Source organism: Bactrocera tryoni, chromosome 2, assembly GCF_016617805.1.
Source record: "Bactrocera tryoni isolate S06 chromosome 2, CSIRO_BtryS06_freeze2, whole genome shotgun sequence".
In the NCBI taxonomy this organism is placed as follows: domain Eukaryota; kingdom Metazoa; phylum Arthropoda; class Insecta; order Diptera; family Tephritidae; genus Bactrocera; species Bactrocera tryoni.
In genome coordinates, this window is record NC_052500.1 from 6,389,440 (window position 1) to 6,409,277 (window position 19,838).

At 40.0% G+C, this 19,838-nt stretch overlaps 1 protein-coding gene across 1 annotated transcript in view; it reads right to left on the reverse strand.

The window, feature by feature from the left end:
* Positions 1-3,238: 3,238 nt before the first annotated feature.
* Positions 3,239-19,838, reverse strand: part of LOC120767735 (protein bark beetle) — a 30,397-nt gene continuing 13,797 nt past the window's right edge. Inside the window, 12 exon segments of the mRNA XM_040093944.1 lie at positions 3,239-4,478; positions 4,481-4,667; positions 5,627-5,848; positions 5,915-6,041; positions 6,717-6,960; positions 7,029-7,126; positions 7,262-7,288; positions 7,521-7,646; positions 7,823-8,178; positions 8,238-8,449; positions 8,511-14,773; positions 14,835-15,013. Of these exon segments, the coding sequence (XP_039949878.1) occupies positions 3,550-4,478; positions 4,481-4,667; positions 5,627-5,848; positions 5,915-6,041; positions 6,717-6,960; positions 7,029-7,126; positions 7,262-7,288; positions 7,521-7,646; positions 7,823-8,178; positions 8,238-8,449; positions 8,511-14,773; positions 14,835-15,013 (8,970 nt within the window). The 3' untranslated portion in view covers positions 3,239-3,549.

Below are 19,838 nucleotides of genomic sequence, written 5' to 3' on the forward strand. Positions count from 1 at the left end.
TTTTTTTCCAACTACGGCGCTGAATTGTGTAGAGCGGCAGCGCAAGTGAAAATGCACAAAGTATATTAACAAAAAACCTTGAGCGCTAAATAGACGCTCTCTGGAGCACTTTATTTTGGCTGCGCGTTTGCAGACAACGTAAACGCTCTCACCGGTGCTAAGGAAGTGTAGCAGAGTACAATACATAAAAAAGAAAACAAATTTTACGCTTTCATTGTAAAACAGCGCCAGCATCGTGTGGCGCGTGCTTTATGGCGCTCAGCAGCGCCCACCATTGCTCAGGCGCTACGCTCTACGCCCGGCGCATGCAGCCGCAACTCTCTCGCATACTTAAAAAACAACAAATAACAATTTTCAAGTTAACGCCGAGAGTAACGCTTGCCACTTATAGTCAAAATACAGGGGCTTCAAAGTGTATTATTTTCATGTAGGTCTAGAAATATTTTTGTTACGTAATTAATCGAGAAGTCTTGGTTTGCATTATATCTGCATTAGAGCGCTTCTATTTAAAAACCAAATATTGCTTTTCTTGGATTTGGTATAGTTAGACCAAGTACTATAGTTCTCGTATTCGGTTGATAAAAATTGTTCGAAGTGGTTATCTTTCGGCGGGTATTCACAATCAGCCTGCAAAGGGGGAAAGAAAGTAGCATTATACCTTTCAAAGTCTATGCTAACATGAGAGGTGACAGTTGCTACGTTCTCAATACAGTCGGATCTACTAAGATAGACCGGAAGGACTATTGATAAGTTAGGTTAGTCTGGTGGGCTAAAGAGCCACGCATAGACCAGTTTTGGTTTTTTGTGGTGCCAGATGGAGTTCAGTTACGAGGACCATGAAGAGTAGTCATCCTTTAGCATGCCTGCGCTTGACGCGTACTTCAATAGACTATGTGGCCTGACTAACGACACCTCTTCCAGTGTCTTTGGGCCCTGTCGAGGTCGTAAAAGTGCACAAGAGATGTTCCATTGTTTCCTTGGCGCCTTGCTCTTTAACGGTATAATTTTTTTTGGGACTTAGTAGTTATATAAATTTTAAATAAATTTGTAGGAATATGATTCTTGATTACCATCTCAGCGATTTTACATGGAATTGTAAAAAGTAACCTGTCGTAATGTTGTTTAGTTTAGTTGCCATAAAATGTAACGAAATCTGTTTGGCTCTTAGTAGATCAGTAATATTATATATACAGAAAATTGTAACTGAATGCCACTGATATTGAAATCCAGGCATAGCTATTATGTTTTGTTTGGCGTGTTAGAAAGGCACTGAGCAGAGTTTTTGTAATGAAGACTACAAGTATGTAGGTATGATTGAATTTCAAACTGACAGTTTGGTGGCAGAGCGGCCGGTAAATAATACATTAGCTTCTAAACTCTACAGTGGTGAGCAAATAAGAAGTACACTGCCCAAAAATTTCAGTTATAAGGGTGGATTATTAAACAAAAGCAGGCAGTCGAAGTTTGATTTTACAAAATAAAAATTATAATTTATACGAAAATCAGCATTAAAATGTAAAAGTAATAAAATAATTACAAGTTAAATATAAGTAAATTAATTTTAGTATATAGATCGGAAGAGCACATAATAATAAAATATTTATTAATTACTAATTAATATTTTTTTTTTTAATTTTTTTCAGTTAGTTTTGTGAAATATGAAATATTGTATATGTAGTCTTCGCTGAGACTGAATGACTTCTGCATTTTAAACAGGTGAGTCTATTCTTACATATTGACAATACATGTTTTATATTAGTAAAGTTCCCAAAAGTGGAAGTGAATTTGGAGTTAATTTGTTCCTCTGTATATACACGTCTTGAATAATATTTCATGTCTATTGCGCTTATGAATATCGTAAGTAGACTTCTAAATAATTGAACTGAAGGACCTGTTGTTGTTATAGCTCCAGAAAAAGTCCCTGAAGTAATGTCGAGTTGACAGTCTATGGCCGGATCAAAATCCGGGTCCGTTTCGGCTACTTAGACTCCCACTGTTCCCATAATTTGAAGACCCTTATGAGTGATAACCCTACACTTGTGTCAATGTTTGTTTTTCGACAAAACGGTCGAGTCGAGGTTGTCCTTAGTAATACTGATCATATTCTTATACATTTCCTAGAGTTGTAAGATGCCCGGTTTATTATTTATTTATTGTTTCGGCTTAACATTATTTTAAACCTTATGCTTCTTAAGTCCCTCCGCAACAGTTTTGCTCTCTAATAATATAATCAGAGAATGTCATTAACAGGCTTCCATATATACCTAAATTGTTTGTACTTTGCCACCACTGTACTAATATTTGTTACAGTTTGACAAACATTGCGTTGGCTTTGAAACTGTCTTGTTAAAGGTGGATTTAATTTGTTCCGAGGTGAAGTTGGAATTATGAATTTGTATATCCTGAAAAGAGTATACTAAGTTTGCCAGGATGTTTCTAACAGCCAAAAGGAAACGTGGGATAGCTTATTAAATATATATGTATATATAAATGATCAGCTGATGAGCTGAGTCGCCTTAGTCACGTCCCTCAGTTTTTGAGATATCGATCTGAAATTCTGCACACGTCATTTTCTCCCTAAGAAGCTGCCGATATCGGATCACTATGGCATTTAGCTGTTATACAATATGAACGAACAGAATTAAACCCTTGGATAACTTTTTCATTTGACAAGATATCTTGACGAAGTTTTGGCATGAATTATTTTTCTAAGCAACGCTACGATCTCTGAAGAAATGTTGCCGATCAGACGTCTATAGCATATAAACTGAACAATGAAATATAAGTTCTTTGGAGACTTCTTTATATGTGAAGGATATTCTAGCTTCGGTGCAGACGAGGTTAACCTTTTTTCTTGTTTAATTTAATAAAACTACGTTTTTTTTTTAATTTTAAACACTTTACTGAACACTGTTGTAATTTTAAACAAAATACTAGGCATATCGCTTAAGCAACAGTCAATTTATATAAAATTAATAAAAAGTCGTTAATTTAATTAATTACAAGTGTCTAATGTATATACATGAAATCTATATAATTTAATACATATGAGCTTAAAATAGGACACTTAGGCCTAATGGATGGATCAATAGTAACTTAAGCACTGAAATGAGTTTTCGTCAAAGCGAATGTGATTTTTATTTCTACACTTTAATTAAATAATTTTTTATACTTCGTTTTTATTATTTTTTGTTTTAATCTCTACACGCAAAAGCGCAAATATTTTCGTTTTTTCTTCCATCTTACTATATTTACTCGCTTAACAGTACATCGGCTAGCTAAGGTAGCATTAAGGCAGATCGAAAGGCTTAATACATATAACATTTATGCTATAAAAGATATTAATATTTAGTTTGTTTCTCAAGCGCTTAAAAAGTAGCTGCATATATTACTTATAATAAATTAATGTAACGGTAAAAAAGAGGTGCGTCATGTGTGATTCTATCGTTTGTGTTTTGTGATGATGCGTTACTTATTACACTATATGCTAAACTTCGTTCGATTTCGTCGCCTCCTCGTATTACTTCACTGTCTCGCATTGCACTAAGTCTACATAGCCGTCTCCAGTGGCTGACTGTAGCTGCGACTATTCGTACTGAGCGGCACCATGCTCGGCGACTCATCGTCGAAATCTGTCTCTAACAGCGCCTCGGATCGGGAACGATGGTATGCCGTCGGCTCCGGACTGGCAGTTTGATAAACAGTCTTTGGACGTTTGCCGTTTTGATTGTGACCCTGCACCGAGCTCTTCCCAGCCAATGGCTGTGTCGTAGCACTCGGCTGTTGCGCCGACACCAGCGCTCTCGTAGTGTGCGGCGCCGCTGCCATACGCGACAACTGCGGTTGTGCTTTACTGCTACGCACCGCGGTGTAGTAGGAATCGGGGCGACGCATGTCGGGTGGCGGTGTGGGCAGTCCGCTGATCGCGGCGGTTTCATGCCGATACAAAGGCATTTCCTCCGCCTTTTGTGGGGTGGGTGTGAAATTTAAATTATCAATTTTTTGCTCATACGGCAACGTACTCATATGAGAGTCATTGCTCAGCTGTGAGCTGCTGGTGGGACGCATTTTGCCATTACCATGCCCACTGCCGCTGGGTAGAAAACTACTGTGTCCCTGCGCCTTCGGTTTATTGTAGGCGGGCGGTGGTAGATTCTGTTTGAGCTCATGCAGGAATGAGAGACTCTCATTACCGCCACTATGCAGAGGTAATGTACTGGCATTGCCGTAGTAATCCGAGTTGCCATCCTCCACATCGGTCTGGTGTATGATGGGCGTGTCTTCGGCAATGCTAGTGGCCACCGAGTTGTTCAGCGTGCTGGCGTAAGTAGAATTGTCGCGGAAACCTTCGTTGCGGTAGGAAAGCTCGAATGTGTCGGTTGGTCGTGGACGGCCACGCGCTGTGGATGCTTTCGAAATCGAGCCAATTGTCGCCACTTTATATGGTTCATTTGATTTATTAGCGCCCTTCAATGCGTCTGGCTCACATATTCATTGTAGTTCGGTTTTTGATATTCGCTGGGATGCGCCGTTTGATTCTCATACGGTTCGAAGCTGCCGTCAGAGCTGAGAACACTTTTGTCCATTGAATCGATGGAGCCGTTGCCCATCATTTTATAGTCTTGCCCCAGTTGTTTAGAAAGCGTGCCCGTCGATGTGGACATATTCTAATCAAATAAAGAGAGTCGTCGGAAGAAAATAAAAGTGGGGGAAATAAAAGGTGAAATGAAAACTGCAAAATAATATAAATTTATACAAAATAAGGTTTCAAATAAGGTTTAAAGTATAATAAAATAACTAACATAACAAGTCTCAAAAAATTAGACCTAAACATTATTCAGAGCAGTTTTCAGGACCTTTACTATGATCTGAGCTTACTCTTAAGAAATGTATCTTATTTCTGGTTCTTAGGGACCTCAAAAACTGACATAACATTTCAGGTAAGAAAGTAGAGATGACAAAAGCTCCCTTGGAATGGAAAGGGATCCAAGTTGCTTTCGGGTCTGCTTTTACTGATATTTGAACTTACTGCTCAAAACATTCCCCACTCGAGTTGAAGTACTTTTTCCTGGAATAATTTTTGAGTAAAAATATCTTTGGAAAGCTAGGGCAGTAAGTTTTAATAGTAATAGAAATCTTTAGACCCAAACCATGGAGTTTGATAGATACTCAACGTTCGCTTTTTGGGCAAAGAAACATTATTATATAAACAAAGCAGCTCAAAATGCAAAAAACATTAGGTTGAGATATTACCACAAAGTTTCAACCAGAAATGGATTATAGGCATGATCTCAAGGATCTGTTAAGAGATTATTGAGTACGAGGAATGCCGAGAATGTAGGCTGTAGCTCTACAGAAGTCTATTGTCAATTATTTGTGGCTTTTAAATGGAGAAATTAAATAAGGTTTTAAAAAATATCTTCCAAATGAATCCTTCTACTTAATGGTCCCATAGGGGTTCCTTATAACTTAATGACGGTAAATAAGGGGTAATTAAGCTTGCTTAAAAAATAAAGAAAAATAAACTCTCTTGAATAAATAAAAAAATATTATAAACTTAAACTAAAGTACGAAGTATCATAAATAATTTGGAAAAAACATAAAATTAATAAACATATAATCATACAAAGTTTCGACGACGCAGCGATCCCTGCGGATCAATGCTATTCAAGCTACGTAAGCTCTGCCGTATACTATTTCTGCGCTGTAAACGTTGCACGTGACGATGCTTCGACTTGGCATACCAACAGATGGCGACCAAAATCAGTAATATTATGGCCAAAATGAAAGCCGAAATGATGCTGATCGCGAAGATATCAGCGCGCCAAGAGAGCGGATCGATAATGACCTGAAAGAGTGAGAAATATATTTAAATGAAGCCAAATATGTCTAATTGTTTTAAAATATGGCCTACCCTTGGATCTGTTTCGCAAATGAAGCCCATCTCATTGCTGCAATCCTCAACCTCGGTGGTGGTGAAGGCGAAGCTCGTGCAACGATCGATGTGATCGAAATCTTGTATCCACACCTTTTCGGGGTATCTGTAAATAAAGTTTTGGAGATGAAGATGTTAATACTTTTTGAATACCTTTGAAGGAATTTTTGTCTGAGTGCTTTGATAGAAAGGAAATGGCAATGATGCTAAAATGACGTTTTTAGCATAATTTATGTTATGTAATACTACTAAAGGCTTACAGAAGTCTTCAGTCTGGTTATAAACCTTTAAGCATGAAAGATGAATTTAGTAGAACAAAACGAGAGATCTATTGAAGAGCTTCCGAGTTTCGTTAGATCGAGTGATATCTTACACAATCGAAGTTACAACAGAGCTCGAACTTAGACAATGGCGAATTATTACCGGTAGGCCCTAGATTTGTAGCTGAAGCCATGTTTCTTTTCTGGGTACCAAAAAAAAGTGTCTGAACTTCGAAAAGAACATTCTAAAAACCGCGTGGCTATTTAGACTATTTGTAAGAGGAATAAGGAGCTGTTTAAAAAAAGCGTTCCAAAATAAAAGCGATAGAGAGCCATTCAAGAATTCAGTACAAAATTGAGAGACCACAACATGTGGACAAGATTTCTCAGAACATCAAAGGTTTATCCTTGTTATTCACTTTGCAGCATCGGAAAGTTTTAATATTAATTTAAGATGAAACTTTGTGTCACAACATATATGTATGTATTCGAGGTCTTCGAAATATATACTTTTTACTCACTTCAAGTGCCTCATTTGCCCTTGTAAATATCTCCACAACGTCGCGCTGTCGGTACGTATGAAAGGCATTGTCGAGTTCTCGCTACGGCAGAAAGCGCGTGCCTCATGGAAGGTCAAAGGAGCGCCCACATAAATGAAGCAAGTATCATGCACTAACGACCAACCGGGCGGGCACTTGCCATCGAGTATGGTGAGATTGTTCATTTGGAATGGCACCGCTTGCACCTCGAGTAGCAGAGGATCATCTGAAAAAAGAGGAAATAAAAAAGTTAAAAAAAAATTTCAAAACTTCATCTAACGTTAGCATGCATACCTGATTTATCGCGTATGCGCGACTGCACCGATATCGTGTTATTATAGCTCCAATAGTTGTGTCTAGCATCGATCTTTGAGCGCCATAGTTCAATGGTGCTAATGAGAGGAAAGTGAAAATGATGAGAAAAGTAAAAAGTTATAAATTTTTTTTTTTGTTTTTTATTGAGAATTTTTTTATTGTTTTTTAAGAGACATTTTTATTTATTTTTTAATAACTTTGCTTCCACTTACCTATTGATCACATAATCAACATTCAAACTACAGTTAGAGTAACGGGTGAGTGTGTGTTTTTACGTAGCATGCATACATAGTTCAGGCACGTACATATGTAGTGGATAGTTATTGTAAAAACGAGGTTAAAAAATAGAAAAGAAAAGTTCAAAGTGGGCTTATACGTAAATATTTGTTTGGGGGTTAGAAAAATCAGAGAAACTTCGGTTTATAGTACTGAGTTATATTTGTAATACCGGTTGAAAGCTAATTTACTTACATTGAGTTATTAACGGTAATCATTTCGTAATCGTTTTCGGGATTCTCAAATATATTGTCGACATACTGCTGACCTGCAGTGCCGGCGACAACTGTAGCGCGACCCATCCAGTTTGTGGCAACATTGCTGTCAAGAAAAAAATAGTTTTTTTAATAAAGCGCCAAAAGGTATGCAATGATTATGAATATTTGGAGTAAAATACCAGCATAAATTGTTGCCTACATTGCGGCGCATTCCCAAAACACATGCTGACCTTAGAAAGCGGGCGAAATCTTAGTCAAAAGTTCATTACTCTCACTTACCTATAAAAACCATTATGCGATGTGGTCTGATAGATGGGCAAACGCACTTTCTCAAAGCCCGATATCTCGACAATTCGTCCACCAACATTGCTATGTACGAAATTGTAACTGAAGTTCGAGACAACTTGACGCAGCTTGATGACATCTTCGAAACCGGCCTTGTTCTGAGCAAAATAATTACGATATAACTCGATCTCTTGATACGGTGACGACTGACGACCCTCGACATACAACGCTGGACGATTGCGATTGCCAAAGAAAAGATTGTGATGTATGAAACCGCGTAGCGAAGTGGCTGAACCGCGTGAGTCGGCGCGTATGCTCAGACCGCCCTGATTATGCATGATCAAGTTGTTCTGGTAGGAAAAATACAATAAGTAGGAGCGACAAGTTTCGCTTGTGACTAATGACTTACCATAAAGTACAGCGAATGCATATTCTGCACATCAATGCTGAGCGCCGACTTGCAAGTGGAGAAATTGCCATAAAGTTGATGACAATTGCCCTGGATGCGATTCGAGGTGAGCGTAAGAGTGGGTGTAACCTCACCGGCGGACGAATAAGTGACAGCACCCTTCACTGCGTTCGATATGTGGGTATAGGTGACATTATGTTGAGCATCGCGAACTGCAGCGAAACAAATAATAAAGCACTAGGTTTTATGGAATTTCAAATCTATTCTACTCACATTGTCCCAAAGTAGATATCGGCACCGTTACAATTTCGGCAATGAAACCGTGATATTCTGGCGCGCCACTCGCAATCAACTGTAAGCTCAAGGTGGGACTCTCGGTCTTGAAGAACTTACGCTGATTGTCGCTGTCCCATTCGATTTTGCCGAGAAAACGTGAAGTTACGTTATATATATCGCCATCGAAAAGTTTTATCACATCCGTGCGTCCATATTCCTTCGAGTGATTAAATAAATTCGATTGCAGCAAACGGAAGCCCATCGGTTTGGCACGATATAGTGAAGTGAATATCTTGACACAGTTCACAGGGTTATTATCGTACTTGTAGTAGACTAAAATACGTTCCTCCACGGTGAGCACCTTTTGTGGATCACAGATATCAACGAGCGAGAAAAGTTTATACGGTATATCCAAATCTTTAAGTGGCGTAAAGCTGGACTCGTCACTTTCACGACCTTCACCGGTCAACGAGAGTATATTGATGCCAGCGCCAAAAGCATTGCTGATATTCAAGAAGTTGAGGTTCATCGTGCCACTGGGTGCTATATAGTTAACACCGTGGTGTGCGGAGTTCACGATCGTCACCGAACGTATTGTCGGATTCTTGTGTATCGCTTGTATTGCGGCTGATTTCTGATTATGCAATATGCCAGCATTTTCAATGCGTATATATTCCAAATGACTCTGCCTATTATTGATCGGTCCATGTGAGAGACTATCATGAAAACGATGACCATATTGATTCTCTTCAAAGTCGGAATTGGCAAAACGTATGCCACCCCAATAGACGAGATCTTCGGGCGCGCTGTTGCAACTTACAAATACGAACACATCATCCCAACGGCATTCGTGCCGACGTCCATAAACTTGTCCATTTAAGCGTTCGGCGCAATCCTCCATACGCAACTCATCGCCACGACACTCCAGCGGTTGCACCCAGGTCCAAATACGTGTCAGTGAGTTTGTGTGATACTCAATGCGTCGATCGTGTCCATAATAAACGTTGAGCGGATCAAAGCCGAGCTCACGACAAACAACCTGCGCATTACGTTCGGTGAAGCGGCTATCACAAATCGGTACCCATTGCAGTGTGGTATGGTTGAAATACTCGAGAAAGCCTTCGTTGATGCCGCCAAAAGAGAGCTGCGGATTTGTCGTGCAATTCTGTGCGCTTGTGCAAAGTCTGATGGAATCGTATGCCTGCGACTGACTCAGATCTTCGATGGCACGTTTCGTTAACATTGTGTACGACTCATGAGAGGCATTCACAAAGGGACGCATTATAATTTCTGACTCACGATAACCCGTAGCCAAGAGTGTGCCCAGTACCAATATACCTACATTTGGCTCGAACTCGAGTTGTACGCCATGTTGTATGGAAAGCGTGGCTCCAGGCATGACAGTGATGTCGGAGAGTATGCGATATGGCTCAAGACGTTTGGGTAATGACAGATCCTTGTAAATACGACCACCCGTCCAATTGTTGAGATCAATGATTTCGTCGTGCTCATCGATCAGTGAGACACTTCCATCGAAAGTGTCCTCAATGAGGAATGGCTGATAAATGACGTCCGCGTGATCGTTCCACGTATCGAAATCAAATATTTTCGACTCGATGTACTTGGCATCCTTCGAGCCCCACCAATTCTCCGTGGCATAAAAGTAGTTATTTAGACGTGCCGAACGTACACCTGCCACCAGATTGTAATCCATTTGATTCTCTGCGATTAAGTTACGATACAGCTTCACATTTTGTATGCCATCCAAACGCACGACGGCGCTCGGTAGACGATTCTGCGGACGCACTTTACGTGGGCGATAATTGCGCATGGGCGCACTACGGAAATTGCCCGCCATTGAGTCGATGCTATTACCTTTTATGGTATTGTAGGCGATCAGTGCCGGCACCTCACCCAGTATCTCGCTCAGACTGTCAGCACGCAGCTCCATAATAAATTTAGCATTGTTACTCTCGATGCGATTATAATCGAACTTGATGCGTTTCTCCATGCCGTCGAGTGTTATCAGACTACGCGGACATTGATTGTTCAAAAATACATTTGAGGTTATGTTAAAGACCGTGTAATGACCACTGACGTCGATGAAAAAGTTACGATTACGCTGCCAAGTGCTATTACCGAAGTAGACGCTGTGCGTGAAATTCTCATTGTACTGCCAAACGTAGGGCAATGCGACCTGGAAGCCACCGAAAGCATTATCCTCGACCGTCGTATCTTGTACCACATAATGGAAGAGATTATTCGATGAACGCAAATCCTTCGAAAGCTGTCTTATGCCATGTCCATTCTGTGTGATCATCGAGCTGTTCACATGTATAGTCACCTCGGAGATGTTGCTGTACTGCACATCCCAGAACGGCGACTTCACCAGTATAGCCTCTCGAAAGTTCGTACTGATTTCAGAATTCATAATTTTGATGGACTCATTCGCCTTACGTAGGTAATACTCGCCATTATCGCCCATATAACGATTGTAGTAGTAAGCGGCAATGCCACGAAAGTTCTTCTGTATCTTAGTAGAACGTATGCTAAGCGTAGGCACAGGACCGCTCACGACACGATTACGTATATTCTGCACTGGTGCCGTGACAGTAGAGAGACGCAGTACAGCGCCACCCAAAGCATTAGTACCGCTCTCGTAGTAAATGATAATGCCGTAACTGCTGCTCGTGGTTGGAAATACATTGAGATCACGTTTGAGCACCCACAAAGAGGAACGCCTGTTCTCTGTTTGCGAATCGAGTATTGTGATATGCTCCGTGGAGAGGTTTTGTACGGGGTTGAGCAATTGTATGCCCAGCACATAACCGGCGGGGCAACGCACAACAATTTTGCGACTTATCGACTCACCACGTACAGGCTCTGTGCGTATATACTTATTTTGCCAGGTGTCCAAGTCAATTTGACCTTCATCGCGTGGCAATACATAAGGATCGTAGTCAGCCTCAAAGGTGTTGAAGTCCACAGCCATTTTAAACCAACCACCCAGTTCACTCTGTTCGATCGCCGAAATGACCGGATCATGTGAGATGCCACTATCGCGATTGTTCTTTATAATCGAACCCTGTATCCGCAAATCCAACTGCTTCAGGCTGATGCCATTACCACGATTGCCTATGAATTCACAATTCTTAATGTTATTCACCGACTTGCCACCATAAAGATCTGCATATACAACACCCAGACCGTCTTGCAGATTATCCACCACACGCACATTCTCCAGATTGTGTCGCGCAAAGTCCATTTGTATTGCGGGCTTGAAGATATTCGTGGTGTAATCGAAGAGCCCTGCCTTCTCAATAGTTAGGTACTGTAGGTCAGCGCGTTCGGCTAACATGCTGAAGCGTACACCGGCCCAAGCGCCCTCATAACAACGCATACCTACATCGTTTTCATGTGTGCATGAGTTCTCGAACTCACCACGTGTTGAGTACTCTGCGCGACACTTGGTTATATCGAGATCATGTTCGGTGCAATGCACATTCGATGCAATCACATCCTCAGTCACACCCACTGTAGGCATTTGTGAGCGGTGTAGTCGCCAGTCACGCGGATTGAGTGTATAACCGAGATGATGACACACAAGCGCCGCATTTAACACTGTCCAACCGTAGTCGCAGACTGTGCCCCAACGTCCATCTAAGTAGACCTGCAAACGTCCTTCGTAATCACCAGCTCCTCCAACGAGCCGTACCGGCACACGCGGTGGCTCATTCTTCTCTATGATCGACTCGGTCTCCACATCGATAATGTCAACATCTAATTGCTCCATGTCAGTCGAATTATCCATAGCGATAACAGTCTCACGCTTCAACGTAAAGAATATATCATCTGGGCGACGACCGCGCGCCTCTAATTTACCTGCGACCATCATGCCGACGCTGGGTTCAAATTTGAGCGTAACACCGGGTTGCAGCGTTAGCTTGCCTCCGGGACGTATATTGATGTCGTTCGTTACGCGATACGTGCCCGGTGAGAGTATTTCTTGACCATCAATTTCACCGCCAATCAAATCAGAGCCTTCTTGCGAGAAGCGTGGCACCAGCGTAGACATTGTGATCATTGTCGTCGAGCCAGGATTGGAGCTATGTAACAGGTAGGGTATATACTGTATCTTAGCCAAATTATAACGATTGTTGCGATGAAAGAGACGCGCAAATATCTTATTCTCATCCGAGTGACCCAACCAATTATAGGTGGCGTTGATTATCTGACTCTGATCACTCAGCTGTGAGCCCACCTCGTAGGCAGAGTCCAAGTTGTGTAGTATGTTGCGGAAGATGTCCACATTGCTGGAAGCAACCACAACAGCAGCAGCGACACGGCAACGTGGATTGAGGCGTCCCGAGCCATCGCTACCCTCACTACCCTCGATCAGCGGCCCAAACGGTTCTGAGATCTTGTTATCACGCACGAAATTGCGTGTGAACAGCAACGACTGCAGCTCGTGTGTGCTGTAGGGCGATAGACCCAATGATACCACATAAACGCCGCTGTTACGTCGAAAGAAGTTACTTTGTATCAGCAGACGGACAGGCATGAAGTTGAACTCCTGAAAGATATAGTCATTGCGTATATAAATTGCACCATAAGAACCCATGCGAAAGTGATTGAACTCGATTTTGCCTTGTAGATTGAGTGCAGGGCTGAGAAAGATCGAGTTTTTCTGGCTATAGTCGAAGGTATTGTGTCCGATTTGTAATTGCATATTCGGCTGTTTGTTGGCAGTGAAACGCCAGCAGGACTCCACCAGCACATCGTTATTTAGACTACCGTTAAAGTTGTTTCCTGTGATGTTGACCCAAATGGGTAGACAATAGTTCCCGTGCAAGACCCCTGTCTCCAAATTTCCACCGATTTGTGAGTATTCCACTGTCGTCGTTTGGTTGAAAGGTATATATTCTACACGGTCCGGTGCGCTGGTATCGTTTAGCCAAACTGCCAAGCCATAACCTTTATTCGCTTGTATTGCGCTACGTGATATATTACGATTGCCGCCATAATAGGTGATGTTTACACCGCCACCCTGATTGAATGTTATGTTACTGCTCGTGATATTCACGTCTCCAGCGCCGCTGGTTACATGCACACCCGACACATGTCCATTGCCCGAGACGAAGCTACCATGCACATGCAGTTTGGAACGTATATTATCGATGGCAATACCACGTCCGCCATTATCCTCGACTACCGAGTTCGCAATACGTAAATCATATGCTCGTGTATCATCTGTGGTAATTCGTATAAAGCCATTCACTTCCTGACGCGCGTCTGCCTGTATACGCATGAAGAGCTTCTCGCGATTGCTCGTCACACTCTGAGGACGCGTGTAGTTACGCGCTTTCCACGCAAATAGCACCCGATCCGTCTCCGAAGTACCGTCGAAGATCTCCACTGTGGCGGTCTCATTGTTGCGCAACACAAAGGACTCAAAGTGCACCGTAAGCAAATATCCGGGACGTGTGAAGAAGTATTTACCGCACACTTTCTCCGAGCCGGCATAGTATTTTTGCGTGAAGGACAACGAGATGGGATAAGTCTGCCCGGAGGTTGTAGGCAATGTGCAAAAATCATAAATGGTCGCACGATCCATACGCTCATTCGCACGCAAATCATGTCCCACATACTTGACACCATCCGCTATGTTACCCACAATATTGCAACCGTCCAACTGTACCATACCCTGACTGGAGTTCACAAACACACCAATACCATTATTTTTCTGCACAGTCACATTCTGCAAGACGAAACCTCCCTGCGGCAAGGTCGCATTGAAACCGGTGTAAGCCGAATGACTGATTACTACATGTTGCAACACAGGCGGCAGTCCAATAGCTTCCAAGGCGGACTTGACGCTATAGTCTCGACCAACACCGGCATGCTTGATATCGACATAACGTAATGTGGACTGTGATAAGGCTGTGTAAACGATATTGTTATAGCCGAGCGTTTTAGTGGAAGGCGCGTTGTGAAAATAAAGTCCACGCCAATTATCGAGTGGTGCATTGTACAACGGTCGACATTGTATGCCGATATCATTGTGGTAGTCGCATACACCAGAGCCCAGCTGCCGCGTTGCCCAGGCGCAATTCAGCAGCGAGTTCTCACCACCTTTACAACGCGGCTGTTCGTAGAGCAAACGTGGGTGATAGCCTGGTGTGCGTTCAACCCAATTCCAAAATCGTCCGCCAGCATAACCCATTTGACGACACGCGACCGCGTAGTCCACGAGCGTCCAACTGTTGGATTTCGGAGAAAATATATATTATTTTCGTTATAAACAATTTTTAAACTACTCACTTTCTCGAATTTGTGCAGACATCGCGCCATGAGCCTTTGTGATAGAGCTGTAGGCGTCCTTCTAAAGGCGTTGGTCCATCGACTAAGCGTGCGCCTCGTACCTCTGCATCTATGATATCTGTCTGGGTAGCCATGGGTTTCGCTTGTGCTGTTAATGTGATGCGTGATGTTGGTGTTCCCTGGAAGATAAATGAAGAAAGGTATAAAATAGAGGACTATTTCAGAAAAATGTGCCGAAAATAACCGCATTTTAAGCATTCGACGTACATATGTCATTCACTTGTATGACTGTAAAATAGTTAGAAGTTTTGAGCTACATATCTATTAACACTGCCTTATGCTAGTGAAATATTTCCAAGTTACCTTATTGTTTAGCATTAGGTCCTACTCGAAGAATAGAATGAAGTAATGTTCCTTGTACATATATATGTTTTTGTCGTTTTGATATATGTATGTATCTAGAAAAAAGGCTAAGGAGACTAAAACTTTTTTCGGTTATATTTTGGAACGATACTTGATTGGTTGGTTGAAAAAGGAGGCGTGTGAGCGCCAGACCACAGGCGACCGGACACAGGCCGCACTTAGGACTATTGTGCTACCGGGTGATAACTAAATAAAGTTTTATCTAGCAACTCAGAAGATTTGGTAAAAAATCGGATTATTTTCCACCCACTGCCCAAAGTCTCTTGTTGGAGCATTGGCAGCCGTGGAATATGTGCTGTCTCTTACGGCCGAAGGCCTATAGTAATGTTTAGTTTGGCGCTACCTTCTGACTCCCGTCCGATACTCAAGAGGCACTGTTATTTATGAGTGTTTAAAAAATTTTTCGAATAAAAATCTTGGTCAGTTGGTAATTATTTTCGTGTGCAATATAGTTCTGAAGATTTAATTTTTATTATTATACTTAGTTTTAATTATTACAATAAATTGTTTAACCGCAATTTTAATTAATAAAAAAATTAATTTATTTTAATTAACTAAAAAATTCGTTTATTTTAAATTAATAAAAATAATTTTTAATATATAAAACTAATTTTTACCCAAAAATTAATTGTAATTATTTATTATTAAATTAATTATTTATTATTTTAGTTAATTTAACAAAAATAATTTTTTTAATTAATTGAAATATTTTTTTTAATAAAATTATCCTTTAGCAAGTTTTAACAAAACATAGTGTTCAAGTAAAATTTAATTTAAATAATTTTTTTTTGTAGCCGTAACTTTAATTAATTTAAAATAAATTAATTTTTTTTTAATTAATTAAAACATTTTTTTTAAATATAATACTGAACGAGTAGCATCAAAAAGTGTAAAAAGTAAATTTAATTAAAAAATTGTTTAATTAATTTTTAAAATTTATTTTTAAAATTTTTCGTAAAAAAAATAATTTTATTTAATTAAAAAATTAATTAATTGATTTTATTACTTAAAATTATTATTTTTATTTAAAACAATTTTTCAAAAGTAATTGTAATTAATTTAGATTGAACAAATTTTAATTAAATTAATTAATTGAAACAATTTTTTAATTAAATTTACTTTTTACACTTTTTGATGCTACTCGTTCATATTATAAATATAGTTAGCAGATGTGAACGTTTTCTGCCTGCAAAAAGTTATATAATTTTTAAGATGCTAATTCGCTAATTTAAATAAATTTCCATATACTATGTCATGAGCAACAGCTAATCACATTAACAATAACAATAAATAATGACAACAAGGGTCAACTTTAATTTGTCTTTCACTCATTCATACATTCACACAAACATACCCTTTTACTCATTCACTCATTAAATTGAAGCGCCAAACACTTTGACACACCAACCAACTCCTACAACGTACATATACATAGCTAAGCAAACAACAACAGGAACAACAACAAAAATCCACCAACCGAGCAACCAACTAATCTAATTAACCCAACGCGACCCAGTGGCCGTCTGTCAAGACATTCGCCAGCACAGCAAAAAAAACCAACAACAATAATAATAACCTAAAAAAAAATAAAAATACTAATAACAACAATGAAAAAAGCATCAAGCGACAACATCAAATGATTTAATGCACAAAAGTGTAGCTAAGGAGGAAGATAGGCGCGCTAATAGGCCACGAAATGGGCAATAAAGCATAGGCGCGTTGTAAAGCAACCGAACGGCGTATAACGGGGCGTGTCACAGTCATCGCCAGAGCCAACGCCGCCGCCGCCAGCAACAACAACAGCAATCACATAGCAGACAATCAGAGCAACTTCCGTTCGTGCGCTGGACGGTCAAGTAATATTTGCTATTATTGTTGTAAGTCTATATATATGTGTGTGTGCGCATAATGAACGTCGTGACTCAAAGCCAAAGTCGACATTTGCGACTTTTTAATTGGACAACTCTGAAAATTGCGCTTGCGTCAAATAGCCATTGACCCTAACCTAAGCCACGGCTATCCGCATGCCAAATGGCTCTTCAGCAATTGTCTGGTCGCGTCTACTTTACGCACTGCCTTAACGGGCAGTCAGCTTAGCTACTGTTTTTGTGTTGTTCTTATTGTTGCTTTTTCATTTTTGGCCTACCCCACCCAAAAAATTGGTCTTTCGACATTACAGTGCGCAAGTGCGCAGGCCTTTCGCGCAGCCGCTCGTACGCTTCGAAATGTCTTGCTCTTTGTTTACCTTTTTCATAATCTCACTCGAGTACGTGCAAATTGTTTGTGTAAGTGTGTGTTTGTAATGTTAACTTTATCATTGGCACCTGTTCTATTTGCTTTCGTGTTTCATTATCAATCGGGACACATTGCGCTTTCAATACAAAGTTGCCCCATATTTGGAGTATTATCTATAGAGATAATAAATAATATGTAGTATTTCTGTAGAACTGAAAGTTCGGTTTGTGATTCTCAGATTTATAGAGGGTTTGAAATTTTAGTTTTTTTTTATATGATTATGGGTCGATAAGGCCGGTAGATAGCGTTACACGTTCAAATGAGGCGATACAAAAATTCATAGGAATGGATTATTCTAACGAAGACCATCCCTCATCGGCTAATGTCAATCTGCCAGTCCCTCAAGGCAGCTTTGAAGTTAAGTAATCATCAATTTATGGGTTAAAAAAGTGCAATTACAAATCTCAGTAGAAATCCAGGCAAATATATCTATTTTCCGGTATACGCATCAGTATACGATTTTACTTAACCTGGAATGGTTAATTACTTTAAAGATTAGCTAAAACTTTGGACATAGTTTCCTCCAAAAAAACCCAGCTTGAAGCTCCAGCCCAAAAATAGTCCGAAAGCATGTAAACTTATGTTTTGCATTCTCCTAGCACTGTATTCTCAACTAACATAAGATTTATTTCCTTTCTCAGCAGGAGTTATGCCCTTAGGTTAGGTTAAGTTAGGTTAGAAGGCTGATCCCTCAGCAATTTCGAACGGGGATCGCACTTAGTCCTTTGTTGTATCCTTTGCGATGCCAAACGAAAAATAAATTTCTCTAGTTGGATACCAGCTATTGGCAAAAACGCCCTGAACCTATCACAAATCTGTTTAGGTATTGATGAGCTTGCTAGGCAGGTACTACAGTCTCAATAACTGCGGAATGGGAACGGATGATTTTTCTTCTTCTGGAAGCTGAGGAGCTCAGTTGATTTTTTATGGTTAATTACTGCATTGTTAAGCTTCGGACCGAATCAGCAAGCGTTGGTCGACCACCAGCAACAGTGCAGTAGAAAGGATATTATAACCTAGTGTACATCCAGGGAACTCTGTTCCCTTCTGTTTCAAAACTCAACCCAATTAAAATATCTTCAAAAGATACCTAACTTAATATTAGTGTTACTAATAAATTTATGCACTGAATTTATATAATTTAGAAGGAAATTTACGCAGTCGGAAGCAACCTAATCTAGACCATAACTCCGCTTGCTTAAAAGTGAATAAGGTTTGCTAGAAAAAATAGAAGAAATTTAGCTAAGAAAGGCTCTATAACTCTTCGAACCGGTTTAATTTGGCTTTCACTTAGCAACACTCGAAGCATTTACAGTCATGTTTTAGAAAATGGCGAATGGATCAGAAACTGGTATAAATCATATAAACTGGTATAATAAATTTGCGACTCTTCTAAATTAAATTTGGCTAAACGTAGAAATACACGAAGCATTCACAGATGATGTCTTAGAACGTGGCGAATAGGTCAGGAAGTGGTATAAATCATATAAACTGGTATAATTAATTTGCGACTCTTGTAATTAAATTTGGCTTTCACTTTGAAATACATAAAGCATTTACAGTCATGTCTTAGAAAATGGCGAATGGATCAGAAACTGGTATAAACCATATAAACTGGTATAATAAATTTGCGACTCTTCTAAATTAAATTTGGCTAAAACGTAGAAATACACGAAGCATTCACAGTTGATGTCTTAGAACTTGGCGAATAGATCAGGAAGTTGTATAAATCATATAAACTGGTATAATTAATTTGCGACTCTTGTAATTAAATTTGGCTTTCACTTAGAAATACATGAAGCATTTACAGTCATGTCTTAGATAATGGCGAATGGATCAGAAACTGGTATAAACCATATAAACTGGTATAATAAATTTGTGACTCTTCTAAATTAAATTTGGCTAAAACGTAGAAATACACGAAGCATTCACAGATGATGCCTTAGAACGTGGCGAATAGGTCAGAAAGTGGTATAAATCACATAATCTAGCATAATACATTTGCGACAAAAGAGCAAGCGGTTATACCATTCTAAACAGCTATCCACGCTGTGGCTTTCCCGGGAACATTTTTTTGACTAAGATTAGAGGTTAACATGGGGAGCGATCAATCGAAGACGACTGATATGCATGAATTTACCCAACCGCCGACCAACGTTGCCTGTTAATTTTTTTGTGTGTTAACCGCAAGTTTTACTTTCTCACCTCACATATGTGCCGTTAGTAAAACGTTTATTTATTTATGTACTATATATGACATATGTATCCTCACTACTCGTTATCGGT